At 38.3% G+C, this 16,710-nt stretch overlaps 1 protein-coding gene across 5 annotated transcripts in view; it reads right to left on the bottom strand.

The window, feature by feature from the left end:
• Nucleotides 1-16,710, bottom strand: part of GRID1 (glutamate ionotropic receptor delta type subunit 1) — a 484,393-nt gene that overhangs the window by 113,450 nt on the left and 354,233 nt on the right. For all 5 annotated transcript variants that reach the window (XM_053983939.1, XM_053983935.1, XM_053983936.1 and 2 more), the window contains exon 5: nt 1,372-1,425. In XM_053983939.1, coding sequence (XP_053839914.1) covers nt 1,372-1,425 — 54 coding nt within the window. The remainder of the gene's footprint in view (nt 1-1,371; nt 1,426-16,710) is intronic.

Genomic DNA, 16,710 nt, shown 5'->3' with positions numbered 1-16,710 from the left:
ATATTTTTCACTAGAAATTTATACTCTAATTTGACATGCTGCTCTCATAGCTTCCCTACCCAGTCTTTAGCCACAAAGGATAAAAAAAACCAAAAGTTTCCAAAAGAGAAGCAGAACTGACACCCTGTGTGATTTGTTTGTGTGTGTACGAGTGTGCACACATTAGTGCATGAGTGCTGAAGGCTTTTATCATGATGTTACAGATTCAGGCTTCATGAAGTGAATGTTAACATCTGAACAATAATAGAAGCAGTAAAAAATTCACAAACACTCCCTCTCTATAAATGTTTAGGGAAATATGCACTGTATTATCTTTATGTGAATATAAACACTGGCTCTCTGGGCATCTTGCTGATGTTTTGTAGTGGGTCATTACAGCAGCTGACAAACCATGAGGTACTTAAATATAAAAAGGACTAGAAAGAATTTATAAAGCCTTTACAAGCAGGGAATTCACGCGCTGTCCCTAACCCCTATTTAATTACAGAGCCTGTCTAATGCCATACAATACAATTTATAGTTACTATTAAAAGTTTCCTATCCCAAATTATTAGCTAGGTGCAAAGAAAGGAGGAAGAAATTAACAAAGGAATTGGCTATTAAATTAAAGGCTATGCATTTATAATATAAAAATAAGACAGTGAACACTGTTCTTTTTAAATTATATATTTTGCTATCTTTAAATAAATCATTATTAAAACAAGGAATTTATAAAATACTGCCATTTATCAGTGAATTATAAGTTACTATATATGGTACAAAATTTCATTGCCTTTGAAATAAGAATCTGAACAGATTCCCTTTAGAGCATCATGGCACTAAGGTAAAATAAATAATCATTGTAGCAGGATAGGATCCCCTTTGCTGCAGAGAGAAACATTACACTTTGAATTTAAGTTATTCTGGATGTTGGCCAATACTCCAACACAGTTCTGCACTAGAGAAAGCCTGTGTGCCATGTCAATACAGATTTGAATGGACTGAGCTCGCAAGGGCTCTTTCCTCTCCTGCCATCTGTGTGCAGGCTTTCACAGCAGTGCAGGGTGAGCTTCTGCCAGAGAGATGCCTGTGTTTGAGATTTCTTTTGAGATATTCTCTGCTTCCTAAATAGCTAATCAAATAATGTAAGCAGGAAGGTAAAAGCAAGTCTCCCAGCTCCTCTGAGGTATATTGGAAGCTTTATCTTGACCTCTGGTGTTCAACCTATGCCAATTCAACAGACAAGCAATGATACCACAGAGTTTGAACCTTGTGCTATTCAGAAAGCAAAAATGCTACAGGTATGCTCAGTTTGGTGTGTCAAAACATATGAAACAAAAGATGGTGATGAGGGAATGTAGCAAGCTGTGTTTTCTCTTTTGACTTTCTTACCTCATTTACATAGACCCAGTGACTATCCTTTGATGCAAGGTTGGTTTCCACAGCCTACAAAAATAAAAAGAAACATAATAATAAAAATAAATAAAACATGGAAAGTATAGTCCAGAAAGAACTTATATAAAAAATGTACTATAAAGCTCATTTTTATTGTTTTCATTGCTACTGGCATTGTTTCAGTATAGTTCTTTTCATCTCTTCCTCTGCTGCTTCATGGAACAGTAACTAATTGGTGGCAGCCACCTTTCTCTGACTTCAGCTCCTAAACCAAAGCACCCTGACTGTGTCCATGTACCACAAAAGCACACTGGGGCAGGGTGGTACATCAGCACAAGGGATACTGTGATGAATAACTGCACAGAACATGCAGTTCAGGAGATTTAACTTCTCCTTGATATATCTAATGCATCCTACTCAGCTGGGTTTCTTCTCAATATGCCTCCCAAAATATATTGTCTCTGGCTCATTACACCTCTGATACTTTATCTGTTAACTAACCTAGGTAATTAAAAACACAACAGTGAGATGCTCAAGTGAAGTTCACACATTTATATGAGAGTTCATCCTCTCCTCATATTTACATAAGGCTCAAGACAAAGTTATGATTTGCATGGTTATGTTACTGTCTTCCTGGTATGAATTTGGATAATCACTACATATTATAAAGAAACATCCCATCTCAGCAGTTTGCATATTTATCCATACATAAGTAACCCACTGGGAAGCTAAAACTGGAGAAGACTGCACTACTAGTACTGAGAGAGAACCTCAGTTGAAGGATCTCACAATAAACATAAAAGTTCCTAAGTGTCCCCTTGTTCGACATAGATAAGCTCACTTCAAGACATTTAATAGTCTAATAAAGTGATAGCAAGCATGGAGAGATGTAACTACACTGCCAGTGATATTGTTAATGTCCTGCTTAATACATGGTTAAACAATTACTGCAGTGTGTGCATCTCTCCTATTAAAACAGTGCACACATGTATTTCAGGAGACAGTTCATCTGTCAACATTTTGAATGTTCCTGCCTTCAACCGCTTCTTTTTTCTGGACCAGTATGACCCCATTTATTGAACAGATATTCTTATCTCTCTGTTATAAATGGCCCTATGAATCACTGAAATGAGCCCAGTTTAAAGAAAAAAAAAATGCAAACAAATACAAATGAACAAAATACTTCCAGTTACTGGTTTTTAACCTGGATAATTTCCACAGCATGTCAAAAAAGACTGCGGTGGTACTCAGAGGCTCTGTAGACTGTAGCACTGGGCTGAGCAGAAACATCATCAACCACCTTCCTCTTCAGAACACATTTGCATAATAAGCCTCTCAGATATTTAGTGTCAGATGGGATGAATCACCTTCTCTTACGACACTGACTACAGATGACTGGCTTAGAATAAACGCCCACGACTTCTAAGGCTGCAGTGGAATGACAAGAGATCCATCCTTAATATAGGCTAAGGGATATCTGATTCCTTCAAAAATATGAAGTAAAGCTTCACTAAGGAGCCAACACCAGCATCTTTAACATTAATCTTAGCTTACACCGTGTCCTTAAAAAAGGTATCAATTACTTGCCTAAGGAACTGTGTTTTAAAATTTTGCTCATTTGTGAAGCCCACACAACAAGAGAAAATTGTGGGCAACATACATACCACTATCTATTTCTCATGTTCCCAAGCTGTAACACTCCTTTAAAGAGACAAAAATCCCAAGAGAAACTGCAAACTCATCAAAAGAGGAAAATCAACACAAACAGACTACAGTAATTCTCTTCAGCCTGAAGAGCATTATCCCCTTGGTAAATGCCTCCCTTGCATTTCTTTTAAGCTGGGAGGAACATTAGGCTGACCACCTGAGGAGCAGCAGCTCTTAGGAAAGATAGCAGGGATGAACAGGAGGGCAAAAATGTGTACATTTTCTCCCTATTCACCTCCCAAATATATCCAGACAAAGCCAAAGTAGCCAGGTGCTGTAACATACAGAGAAAGAGCAAAGTGCTGCTAGCATTAGCAAAGCAGAATTAAATAATGCTCAGGTGCAGAGTTATTGCACTGGCTACATTTAGTGATTCATCTGCAACAGTGAGCAATTTGTATGAATAAATGCTCAGTCTGGGGAGACGCAAGAGCCAGGAAATTTGAAATGAATTATCGTATCTCATTCTTCTGGGTTCACATATCTGGGCCAAAGTTTTTAAAATGAGGTGCCTAAATTTAGGCTGTTAAAGAGTTTATCTTTAGTCATCAGAGTGCCAGACCACTCAGCGCTCCTCCTACAGAGCCAATGGCTCTGCATTCTAATAGCTTGAAATGTATTTAGAAACATCACCGTAGGTAGTCAAGTCTAAATGGCTCTAAATATCTTCTGTTCAGAACTGCAACACATAGCCTGAACTGCTACTCAGAATGAAAACGTGCTGGGAGGGAGCTCAAACTTCCTGCATTTTGTACCATATTTACAGACTTGCAATCCAAAAAAAATCTTTTAAAAAACCCTATTGAAAAACAGCTCTTAGGTTTCAACTTTCTGATATCACCAGTCTATTGCCAGAGGCTCATGAAAGTTAAGCAGTGTGAAAAGCAAGGTCCTGGAAACCTGTGTTATCATAAGGAATTCTCAAAGTAAGAAAGAATTTAATGTTCATAACTTAGTGAGGTTTTTTACTTTAAAGAGGAAAAAGATACTTGGGAAATTATGGTCACCCATTTTTAATTATTCGAGCTGTTCAGGATCTTGCCAATTGCTTGAGCTTGTGTCCGTCCATTCAAAAGAAAACAAATAGTCTATGAAACATCCTTGAAGGACCTATTCCATCCTACTTGATAAATGTACTCTATATAAAGAAAGTTGGCTATGAATTTGTGAGATCACTGTGCCTGAGTAAAAGTATTGCCATCTATTGGGGAAGGATTTACAGGTTAAAGTATGCTGTAGTTTTGTATGGAAAAATGATTAATATAGGTGTAAAATGTCCTAGTTCTTTTTATACTTTCTATGTAGATGGGGTCTACGTGACACTTGGGACTAATGCTTCAAAATACTTCTAACAAATAGAAAATTTACTTTTGAGATAAACAGCACAATGGAAATTAAAGACCATCCATCTTTCATTTGTTTTACCTCACAGTAGCAAGTAAATTCTAAAAACTTGGAAAAAAAAAGATGTTTATTTGAGACTGTGCCCTTCTTCCTCCCCAGCTCTCTTTCAAGAGCCAAATGTAAAATGCCGAACCCAAACAAGAGAATTGTAATTCACTCAGTGGACCACTACAAGTGACAACATATAAACAATACTATCAGATTCAGGCCAGACCTGCAAGATGGGAAGGGGAGCAGTGAATGCAGGAAATTTTAATTTCTCAGTAGTAAGCATTTGCAATTGAAATGAAAAAGGAAGAAACTGAAAACCAAAATACAAGCATTAAGATTTCAGATCTCATAGTAACACTGATAAAAGAGTAAGAACTTTCATGAAAAATAATCCAAAGATAGTTTCACATATGTAGTTTTGTTTACTTTTAAATATATAACTTAAAATCATTTACTGCAAATAATCTATGACTTTTTTTGTTGGAATACAGTGGAAAACAAATATTTACATCGCCTTTATGAAAAAGTAACTTAGTTCATTATTTTATCTAATGGCAGTTGCAGGATTAAAAGTTAGGAAAGTAAGCAGTAAATACTGCTGTGTTCAGAAATAATTCCACAGAGCAGAAAAAAAAAGAAACAGAAACAATCCTTTCTTGACCTTCTCAAGAAATCTAAAACTGTAAACCTTTCCAAGCATATAATGGCTGGCCAGTAATAGGGAAGGCTCTTTTCCACAATACCTGGCTGCTTTGCCAGGGTCAGCACCTTGCTGTTAACAGCAAAAAGCAGGCTGCATAAAAAAGGGATGCAGGGATGAGTGGCCGGACACAACTGAGAGGAGATGCTGGGAGTTCAAACAGACCTGGGCAGGCTGAGTTCCAGTGACAGCAGGATGTACTGAAGAGTTCAGAATTACACACAGCAGCGTTTCAGTTACAAACCTGTTATCTCCTCCCTGAGCACCCAGGGGAACAAGCAGTAGGAATGTCTGGAAGCCCCGTAACCAGCCCTGGGATCCTAGAAGGAAATGTCTTGCAGATGGCAAACACAGATGTTCCTGTTGTGTCTCAATTTTTGGAAACAAAGGTTGCCACCCTGAAATCCATGATATAAAAGAACCACCAGACTGTTTTGCTAGGAGGGATACCAAAGTAGCAAAAGTTATTACTTGCACATCCTGTAACTTAATGGTGAGGATAAAGAGCATCATAGCTTTCCACAATGAAAAAACAAAGCAGAGGGCAAAGTGGGGAGAGTTCACAGAAAATAATTTTAAAGCTGTGTCCTAAGAGACACTGGAAGGACTCAAAACCAAATCTCTTGCAAATTGCAACGGTTTAACCCCAACCAGCAACTAAGTACCATGCAGCAACTTGCTCACCTCCCTCACCTCTCCCAGTGGAATAGGGAGTAGAATCCTTGAAAAATAACTGTAATGAAAAAGGACAGAACAAAAAGGCAGAGAAAAATAAGCCCCAGAATGACAATGATACACAATACAGCTGCTGCCCACCTGCTGACCAATGCCCAGCCCTTTCCTGAGCAGCCACCAGTGCTCCCAGCCAACTCTCCACAGTTTATATACGATGCTCTATGCTGTGCAATGTGCCTTTGGCTACTTTGGGTCCATGTCCTGGCCATGCTCCCTCCTGGCTCTTCATGCACCTCCTCACAGGCAGAACAAGGGAACTGAAAAGTCCTTGATTTGGAGTGAGAGCCCCTTAGCAACTACAACATCAGGGTGTTAGCAGTGTTGCTCTCACAGTGAATACAAAACACAGCACTGAACAGGAACTAGGAAGAAAAATTAACTCTATCCCAGCTGAAAGCAGGGCACGAAGCCATGACTAATTACAGCTGTCATCAGGGAGCAGATGCACCTGCATTGCAGAGAGTGCTCCGTGTCTCCCATCGCCCCTCAACCACAGCTCCGGGCCTCAGTCTCTGTGACATAGCTCCTCCTCCTCCACAGCTGCATTCCCACTGCAAGGCCCCCACTGCAGGGCCCTGCCATGCAGACAGATGATGGCCAGCCCCAGGGTGCCTGTGTGAAGGAAACTTCCCTGTCCGAGCATCCAGGAGCCCTGTGGCTGTCACACTCGCAGCACCGGAGTGAGCAGCTGAGGGACAGATGCCCCTTCACACCTGCACCCCCGCACTCACACAGACCAGGTTTCCTTACTGGCTCAATCCCAGGACACACAGTAGTGTCTCAGACATCCCAAACCTTTAAATCATTTCATCTTGGTACAAAAGCAATATAACAACAGCTTGAGCTTGTGCATCTCAGGAGAGCACAAATGAAGGAACCCCTGAGTTTTATCCCCTCACAGTGTAAACAAGAGGCAGTCTGGGGGTCATGAGCTTCTGCCACATCCCTCAGTGTCCCTCAGCTGGCCAGGCCACAAGCCCCTGGGCCCCTTGTCATGCCAAGGGTGGTCAGTTCAGGGCCTCTGGTCTCAGGCTCCCACCCAGAGCTCCTGCACCAAATAGCTCCCCCAGCACTGAGAGCAAAACGCAGGCACAGAACTGCTGGCCATGGAGTATCTGAGCAAACAGCCTGCAGAACAGCTGAGTTCTTCCTAGAGAACAGCATGACAATGACAGATAAACTCATCCTTTGCTTTTTTAAACTTATTTTTAATTATTATTCATGAAGAAGGTGTGAGCAAAGGAGGGCTTGGGGAAGTAGTCATGTCTAAATTTCAGCTCTTTGCAAATCTTTCATAAATTCATTACCTGCTCAATTTAAATTTGCCTCTGCATAGGTTTCAAAAGAAAATTGTTTCCAGCTCTTGTCCCAAGTAAGTTTGCTTCCAAAAGGAGCTTTTTTTTTTTTTTTAATTTCCCTTCACGTCTTTGGAGAAATTATTTGCCTACTGTGTTTTTTTTCTCCCATCCATCAAGAATAAGAAAAAAATTTTAGAACCATTTGAAATCTGCTGTAGTAAAACTGCAGTAAAGGAGAAAAAAAAAAGTCACTATCTTCGGTATATCATTTTGTAACCTGAGTGAAACTTAGGACCAGCTGCCAGGTTTCATTGCAGGAGATAGATTTGGATTTTGAAAAATAGCTTTGTTCTTGATTTAAATGGCCAGGAAAACATCCTAAGAATCAGAAAACTAGTTTTGATCCCAAAGAAGAGCTACAGACCAAGTTTCCACTGCAATACAACTGACAGTAATTAATTGGACAATATCAAAGTGCACCTGTTTATCTGAGAAGCTTTGTGTATGTCTTGGATACAAATAAGTTAAGATAGCAGATATGAAAAAGTCAATTTTGGTAGAACAGATGGGTTCATTCTATATCCTCTAGATACAAAAATTATATTTAGAAATCTCTTCAATTAAAATAGTGCAGTCCTTGTCCAGGTGTGACTTGCATAGGTAATAGCACTTCACAGAAAAACAGTTCCTCTGTACCAGTGACTGAGATTTTTATACTTCCCTAGAACCTTCTTTCCTCTGTATTTTAAATAAATACCTCTTGGCTCAGTATCTCCAGAGGAGCATTATTAGATTAAAAATAAAGTAAGTGTTACTAGCCACAATAAATAAATTATTTATATAAATATTATAATTTTTATAGCACACTAAAGAGCACTCCAAACTGATACTATTTCTAAAGATTAATTGCTAATGGTAGCATTAGAACAGAAGTTAAAACAAAAATTTCCAGTACAACATCCCAACTCTAGATAAAACTCTATAAAACTAGGATAATTCAGACTAAGAATCTTGAAGATAAAAGCTCAGTTGCAGTAAACTGGATCAAGCCTGTAGGTTTATTTTTATTATTTAATACAGGCTAAATAAAACTTCTATATATAATTTGAAAGTGAAATATGATTTTTTTTCTTCTCTAAGCAGTAATATGGGAATTTAAAGAGTTTCCATGACGTATTTTTGCAGATAGAAAATTCACTGAAACTGTCCCTTTCTAACTGAACCTCATTTTCCAACAATTTGAACTTTCATTAAAAAAGTGTTGCCAGAAATTCCATCGTCTTCCTTCTTTCTGAACTTATTCCCAGAACTGTGTATGTACATGTTTTTTCCAAAGCACCGGCTCACCTGTGTTTCCCTGATCACCACACCTTGTGTCAATGATGGAATTCCACCACACTTCCACCAGAAGCTGCCAGTTCTGTACCAGTTCCTGGTACATAGGAGCTTCCTACAAGCCATTAATGAACCACAAGCATAGCATGCTTTTAGCATTCACATTTTTTTATATTTTTCTATGTGTATGACTTCATTCTTGGTCTACACTGTATAAACACATTACTAATGGCCCTCTCTCAGCAGGGACCTTTTTTCAAGTTATGCACTGTTACATGAAAACATAAAGCCTGACACTTCTGCAGAATTGCATTTCTGAGAAGAGCTGTTCTTCCCTCCATGGTCCTGATGAAGCTCAAGTAATAACTGAGAGGTTATCACGAGATCTGGTGGCTTTTTAACCATTCCAGGCTCCTCCATTAATACAAGCCTATAAACCTGGCATGTTCAGCCTGAAACTCCCACAAAAGAGAGGCCAAATCGGTCATGGAGATCTCTATACTCTCATTAGTCTGAGTCAGCTCTCCAGGGTTCCTGCTCCCCATAAACTCTGGAATATTTCATTTCTGTTCTCTCCAAACGATATGCGATGGTCCTGTCTTGACCTCTGTCTCAGTTCCTTCACAAGATAAACAACTCAGCCTAATGGGACGGGGAAGATAAGTAAAAGAGAAGGGTGGGAAGAAAGAAGGAAAAAAAAAAAAAGAAAAAAGAGGAAAAAAAATACATCCCTGAACAAACTCCCAAATAGCATTCACAACTGAATTCCATTTTTGGTTGCTAAAAAGGGATATCATACAAAAAGGAGTAAATTTGACCCAAACCTTCACCCGCTTTTAGCACAGACCCCTGGAGTTGATGAGTGCTAGTTTGAAGGTGTACCTGACATTTTGTGTTTATCAATATAATTTGATAACAAACCACAATGTACAATTTAAAATTTGCACTGCACTAGTTGCCCGTTACTTAGGTCATAGTTGATTGAAAAAAAATGCACTGAAGGAAACCTACATAAAAGGTAAATATTAATCAAGAGAAATACTGGAGATGAAGAAAACTATAGGAAGATTGTGAGAAGACTGCTAAGCTTCCTCAAGCTACACAGCTGTACTGTTCTTCAGTAACTGCTGTAATATATGTGGCACTGCCTATCGTTTTAGCCTTAATCATTTCGCTGTAATGCGCTGGGATTTCTGTTTAATCTGATTCCCATTTCATACGTAATGCTTATTACAGTCAATCTCCGCTGCCATTCCATTTAGTGCACATTCCACTGAACAATGCATGAAAATACTGCACATGGAACTCTTCCAAAAGCATTTAGTAAGAATGTACTCTTCAAAGCTCAAATGTCACACAGTGTTTATAAACATGGTAACTGCTGACCATTTAACTACATGGCACAGTAGTGACACCAGATAATTGCACAGCTGTCAGAAAGCAACATTTCCATAATGACATGAATCTAATGGTAACTAAGGAACAAAACCTCCCAGAAATATGGTACTTAAAATTTTACCACAGCCACATGCCAAGTTGAATTTGAAGACCCAATGAATCCTTTTAAAAGAATAACTAAATTTTGCTCAGTTTGACATTGCTTTTTTTTTTTTTTTGAAAATAACATGTTTGTACATCTATATTTGATTTAAAAGCCTCTGCTTTTTAGAGACAAAGATTTTGTCATGTTTTGCTGAGAACTGTACACCTGAGTCATGCTCCAAAGAATAAACCAAAATTCATCAGAGCTTCCCAGCACGAGGAGGTTGGCTTTGGTTTTTTTTGTTTTGTTTTTGGTTTTTTTGTTTCTTTTTTTTTCGTTTGTTTGTTTTTTTGGTGGGGGGGGGTTTGATTTAATTCTCCACCTATTTTCCAAAAACAGAAGAAATTTCCATTGAAACAATATAGCAGTTAAAATCTTCTGTTTGGAATGCCTACAGGGGATTGACTGGACATTGGTCTGAAGGTTGAAAATGTTTTTCAGGCACAGACTCCGGGCAAAGAAACCCCTTTTTCAGCATGAAGGATTGCTCTGGGTCCTTGTAATGGTCCATTCCACAGTCAGGGTACAACACTCTCAGTGCATACCATCAGTCTCATTCACTGTGCTTTCTTAGCTCTGCTCAGAGCAGCAGCTTAAATTCCAGCTCCAGCTTGCACTGCTATGTACAGTTTGCACAGAGGTTCCCAGAGTTTGATCTTTTTGCAGGTATAAACAGCACACGGTAACTATTCCATTAAAAATGCAAACTTCTTACCTGACATGCACCTAACATCAAATAGTAGAAACACAACTTACACATTCCTAATTCTCCCCTTCAAAAGGCTCATACCTTGTTCTGAGAGCATGATAGCTGAAGCTCTGAGAGTCACATACCACAAACTTTGAAATGAAAGAACCAGCTATTGCTTGAAGAGACCACATTGATTTTCAGGAACTTATAGTTTAATACTGATTTACTGCCTCTACCACAAAGTTGCCAACCACACCGCAAAGCTGTTATTTAATGTAGGTTATGGGGTTTTAAACTCTAGGAACTTGGAAAGGTATATCAATATCAAAGGTTACCCTGTCCAATATCCATGTTTTCATCCCTTCACATACATTTAATCTCTTCCCTTAAAATTTTTTTTAAAAATCATGTCTGGTTTTAAAGGAAAGATGGCAATAGTCAGCCTGAAATATAATCCCTTTCAAAACTGGCCTTTCCTGCCTACAGCACTCTTCTTCTTTAAATTGCAAAGCAAATACATAAATAAAGCAAAGTCCTTACAGGTCTGAGGACCTTCTTGTCAGTCACAGGGTATTTTACATGCACAAATAGTGCCACAGGCTGTGTGAGCATTAAAGAACACCTGAAAGATTACCTTAGCCATCTCAAACCACAAGACTTTTGCTGACCAGCCCTGCCAAGAGGAATGAATATTTGCTGTTCTTTACACTGCCTGAGGATACAGGCCTGCTGTGCATTTGCCAAGTGAGGACTCTCAGGATGCTGGAGGAAGAGGGAAACCCTTGGGGAGCAGCAGCAATGGTGGTGTGGAAGGGCTCCCTCTCCCTCAGCATGTCCACAGTCTTAAAGACTTTATGCAAAGCCTTCTGAGCTTATGAAGGGCACACAAAGGCAGCAGTCACCCAGCATGCTGTGCATGTACAGCTCATGCCAACGGGAAGCAGACACAAAAAGATTCACTTTTTGTTTGCAGATTTTTCTTTCAAGCAGATGTTCAAATATTCACCACTTGGGTCCAATCCTGTGATGTTTTGCACCTATACTTTCCCAAAGCTTGCAGAGATACACTGGAAGCCCCACGGTGATCTCATTACTGCCAGTCTGCATCAGCTTTATCTTTGGCAGCAAGAATGGTATTAAAAATATACATTACAGTAATGGGGCTTGAGCAGATTTGACTGGAAAACATAATTACTTTTCCTAAAGGCTTGCACATAGTTATTCATAAGCATACAGCAAAGTTACTAATTTAAAAAATATATATATTTCATCATTGGAAAAAATTTCTGCTTCATCTAACTGACACAAGCTCACACAGTGTTTGCAAAGTTCTAGACAAATGGAGTTTTGAGACTGAACCTTTCCACACTGTCTGGGGCAACAGCTTATCTTCTGACTCAAGGGACATCTGCATACATTACAGACTATGCCTTGACTCTGCTCTTGAAACTAAGTAATTTTTAGCATTTTAAGTAGTGATATTTTTCCCCCGTTGTTTCTGAGGCAGAATTTAGACAAAACACAGATTTTTGTTAGAATTTTCATGTGCCCAAGTTTCTCTACAAATCCAGAGGAGGAAAAAAGGGAAACTAATAAGTTTCTAATTTTAAAATATGAGCTGTTTTGACTTGTGATATATTACCCTTAGCACTGATTTCTATCATTACATCCATGCAGGTGTGAAAGGATGCACAAGGGAAATTTCTGTTAAGTTTAATTAAGGTAGCCTACACCTCACTGAGAAAAACATAATGTCCACTATATGGTACATCATTTATGCAGGATAATTTATGTAGAAGACTACCAGTCTATGTTTTAAACCTCTAATGATCTGCTTAGAGAGGAGAACACCAGACCCCAAATATTATGGAATGTACAGAGTTTTAATTTAACAATTATGTTTGTGACAAGTTATGAGTAGAAAACACAAAATTGTTTCAGTGCATATCCCATTAAAATGGATTCAAATTTCAGGCTAATGTATGGAAGCATCCATGAAGTGTTAATTTCTTTTTCTGAAGGTGAAGTGACAGCAACCTGTTGTGCAACAATACAACAAACAGTGCTGAACAAGGAATTTGGCATGAAATCCATCCTCCTTGAGGGAAAATCTGTGGGAGATGGAAACAAGGAGCAAGCCTATTAGCTCTATTCATAAGGTTTGTGCTGTGGTCATTTTTCTCTGTTTGCAGAATCTACTTATGCACACCAAGCCTTTGAGCAAGGCCATGCATTTGACCACACATTACAGGTACCTTCAGCTGTGACTGATACTCTTCTCTGCAAGGAGAAACAGAGATGCTGCAGGGAGCAAACAGACAAGCAAATAAAGAGACCTAGAAGAACTCAGCAAGCACAGAGGAAGATAAAATCCAAGGGCTGAGACCTATGGGTGGTGAGGACAACACACAGATTAAAAAACATAAATGAAGAAGAGGGAAAAGAGAACAGGGGAGGTAGGAAGTAACCACAAACCACATGAAGGAAAAATAAAAGTTGAGAAGATTGGAGATTCACACAATCCCAGGAACTGTTGAATTGCATGAGGGACAAATTGACTGGCCTGCCATCAGAAAGCACAGAGGGAGGAGGTCAGCTAGCTAGGACAAGAAATACAGCCTTGAGACAGAAAAGAAATAATAAAGAAAGAGAAAAAAAGGTCTTTCTTCACTTAGGTCAGGTGTCACTGTAAAGTTACTTCTGGATAAAGTAAGAGTTATATATAGGTGAGACAGATGTACAGTGCAAATTGAAGCAGGATGCAGCTAATGAAGAGGAACAGGCAGATAAGAATTGTGACAGAAAGAAATGGTCAGCAAATGCAACAACTGAAAAGTATTTTCATTAAGTGAACATTTCTTAGCTGATTCTTTTAGATATTGCTTCAGTGTTGGGTTTGAGGGACTAAGTCTGAAACTAATAGAAGAAAATTAAATATTAAAAAGCACACAGGGCTTGCAGTCTTTAAAACCACTTTTAATTTGTAAGGCTATAAAATGTTTTAATGAGGATATACTAACAGTCATTTCCAAAAAGGGCAGTGCAAGATGTAAAAACAGCAATAAGAAGAATACAGGTGTGGTGATATTTTATTCAGAAATGGAATGATACTTGCCTAGTAAGATAATAGACAAGAAAAAATAAACAGGGATATTGTGGAATCTGTGTGAGGGGAATAAAGAAAGATGTCTTGGGATAGCAGCCCTACAGTCAAAGCTGAACATAGAAGGATAATCCTTACCTATTAAAAAGTCCTGCAGGGTGGTGTGCATTTAATAAAACTTATATTCTTGAAGTCAGAGCATAATAATAATAATAATAATAATAATAATAATAATAATAATAATAATAATAATAATAATAATAAATCTAGTAAAAATGTGCAAACATTAGTGAAATGAAGCTAAGCACAGTCAAGGTTCCTAGCTTCACAACAGAGACCTTAAGAAATTACAAATTTCCTATGCCATCCTTAGATTTTGAAGTTTTCACCTATCCAATTTACTCAGCAGGTAATCATTTGGAACCTGAGAGCTTTAGTTGCTTATTTAATATTATCAGCAATGAATCTGACAAATACTATCAAAGGAATTAACTACGATAGAAAACTAGAAAGCATGATAAATACACAAGTACTTAGGGAGCATTTTAAAAGCTATGATTTCTGAAGCCAGATAATATAATTATGCTGAAATCCACTACTACCAAAAAAGAGGTCATGCACTCAAGATAACAAAGAAAAGTCTATTATTTGAAACTTCATCGATTTCATCTGAAAAACACCAGGGGTATTATTACAGGTTCTTTATCTGTGGTGTAGCAATCTGTACACCCATGAACAACCAGACCTTAAGATATATATATAAATATAGCTGGATAGATAGGTATAGATGGATATAGATTTATAACAGATGGAATGTCATCAATAGAGTAAGAAAAGATGCATACTAACAAGGAGAGACTCCTGAAGTCACTGATAGGTTGAGAGTAGAGTTTAAGTTTGGACAGTTGAGTAGCATAATCATAACACAGTATGCTTCCTGTATTTCAAGTACTATATTAAGGACCCCAAGAAGATAAAAAGAAAGCATCCCACCTGCTGAACTCACATGGCCATGCTAGCAGAAAGATATATGGATACAAGTATTATCAAAAATATATTCTGGTCAAGAATAAAAAGGTTTCTTCTAAGTCTTATGTGGAGATTCTATATTCACCTCACAATGGTAGTAGCAGCCCAAAACACACAGTTTCGTTTCAGGAGCATGATCAGTTTAAGAAAGTGATTACAGAATACACATTTATGTATTTATGGCCTCTCTTTGCAGCAGACAGAAGCATGCAAGCCAGGAATTCACTTCTTATCTTGTACCACTGAGACAGTACAGAAATACAGCAGCAGCCTCCTGGGTTTTATGAGGAAGACACAAAAATCTGCACTTTATGAGTTATAGACTGCAGCAGTGATGAAGGTGTTAATAACTGAGGCTCTGTTTCTATTAGGAACTCAGGCATTCAAGGTTTAATATCTCAGATGCTGTAAATTGCATCTCCTGGAACTTGGCAAGCATCTTGTCAGCTTCAATGTAATTTGTTTTTCCAAACCCAAATTGTTTTTAAAAGATTAAGGTGTTCTAATTTTTTAAAGCATTAAGTACAAACACAGTAATCCTTTACCATTGTGATAAGGATTGTCTACCATAATGTTTATTATTTACTAAAGCTTGACTGCCAAAGGAAAGGAACTCATTTTTCAAAATCCATTTTTTATGTAGCTGAATTGTTATATTCTGAATTTGGGGCTGAGAAAAGAAGAATGATCACTCCAATTCTGAAGGTCTTGCACAGAAATAAATATTATTAAAGAATTAATAAAATAATATGGGATGAATATTAACTCCATTCAAGTCAAAGGGGACAAGATTTCATCCTCAGGAGTCTTTCGTCTCTCAAATATTGCTTCAAATCCAAGAGAACTGATGGATTTAGAAGACTATTAAGACCCAGTTTGCCCAAGCATGTTAGTAAAGTAAATCAGTTAATAGGTCCTTATAAAAGACTATCTATCACCAAAAAAAAAAGCCAAAAAAAACCACACCAAAGCTAAGTAAAAAAATCTGTGACTGCTTTCTTGATGACAGTAGGTATGGCAGAGCTCTGGGGAGGGGGAAAAACCCATCACCAAATCAGGCTGATACCACTCCCACTTGAGAAAACCAAGATGATATAGAAAGAGCTTTCAATAGAAAAGAGTAGGAAAAAAGCCCATAAATACAGTATGATGAGACCTTTTCTTGCAGTTGGAACTTAGGGCAGAGAGATAAAGTGAATGATAAACATCACCCACTTGTGACAGAACAAGGAGCTCAAGTCACTCATCCTTGTTCAAGACCTTCAACAGATCCTTGCTTTAAAAATCTGGAATCTTTCTTGCCTTCCATAGAAGAGTTTGTCACAGCAAAGGATGTGCTGAACCTGCTGCTTTCTGCCCCAGATGAAGCAAAAGAGAGCACACTCCTGGAGATACAGTCAGTGTTGCAGAGGCCCTGACCAGAAACACATCATTACTGTTGGCTCATTGGGTATCTCTGCTTAAAAAGTGCTTTAGAGATGTGTTCTCCTGGCTATGCACATTTATCTGTGCCTTTTACCACTTTCTCCATTAAAGCATTCAAACTGAAAACTAAAGCTTAGCTTATATCAATGCAAGTTTGCACTTGCAAACTCTACTTTTCTCACTCCTGCAGCTGCTCCTATGTCTGGGGCTTGATTGTTAATTGAACACTGGAAGGTAGCAGAAGGATTGTTTCTTTCATGAGTCTGAAGCTCATAGCCAGAACTGTCAATCCATAATCCATATCTGCCCCTTCCCTGGGTAAATATACACATTTGTGTGGCTATGCTCTATGCTTCCACAAATACATATACATAC

Source organism: Vidua macroura, chromosome 8 (genome assembly GCF_024509145.1).
Source record: "Vidua macroura isolate BioBank_ID:100142 chromosome 8, ASM2450914v1, whole genome shotgun sequence".
Lineage (NCBI taxonomy): Eukaryota > Metazoa > Chordata > Aves > Passeriformes > Viduidae > Vidua > Vidua macroura.
Note: the sequence above shows the minus strand (reverse complement) of the source record. Positions and strands in the feature narration are given on the sequence as shown.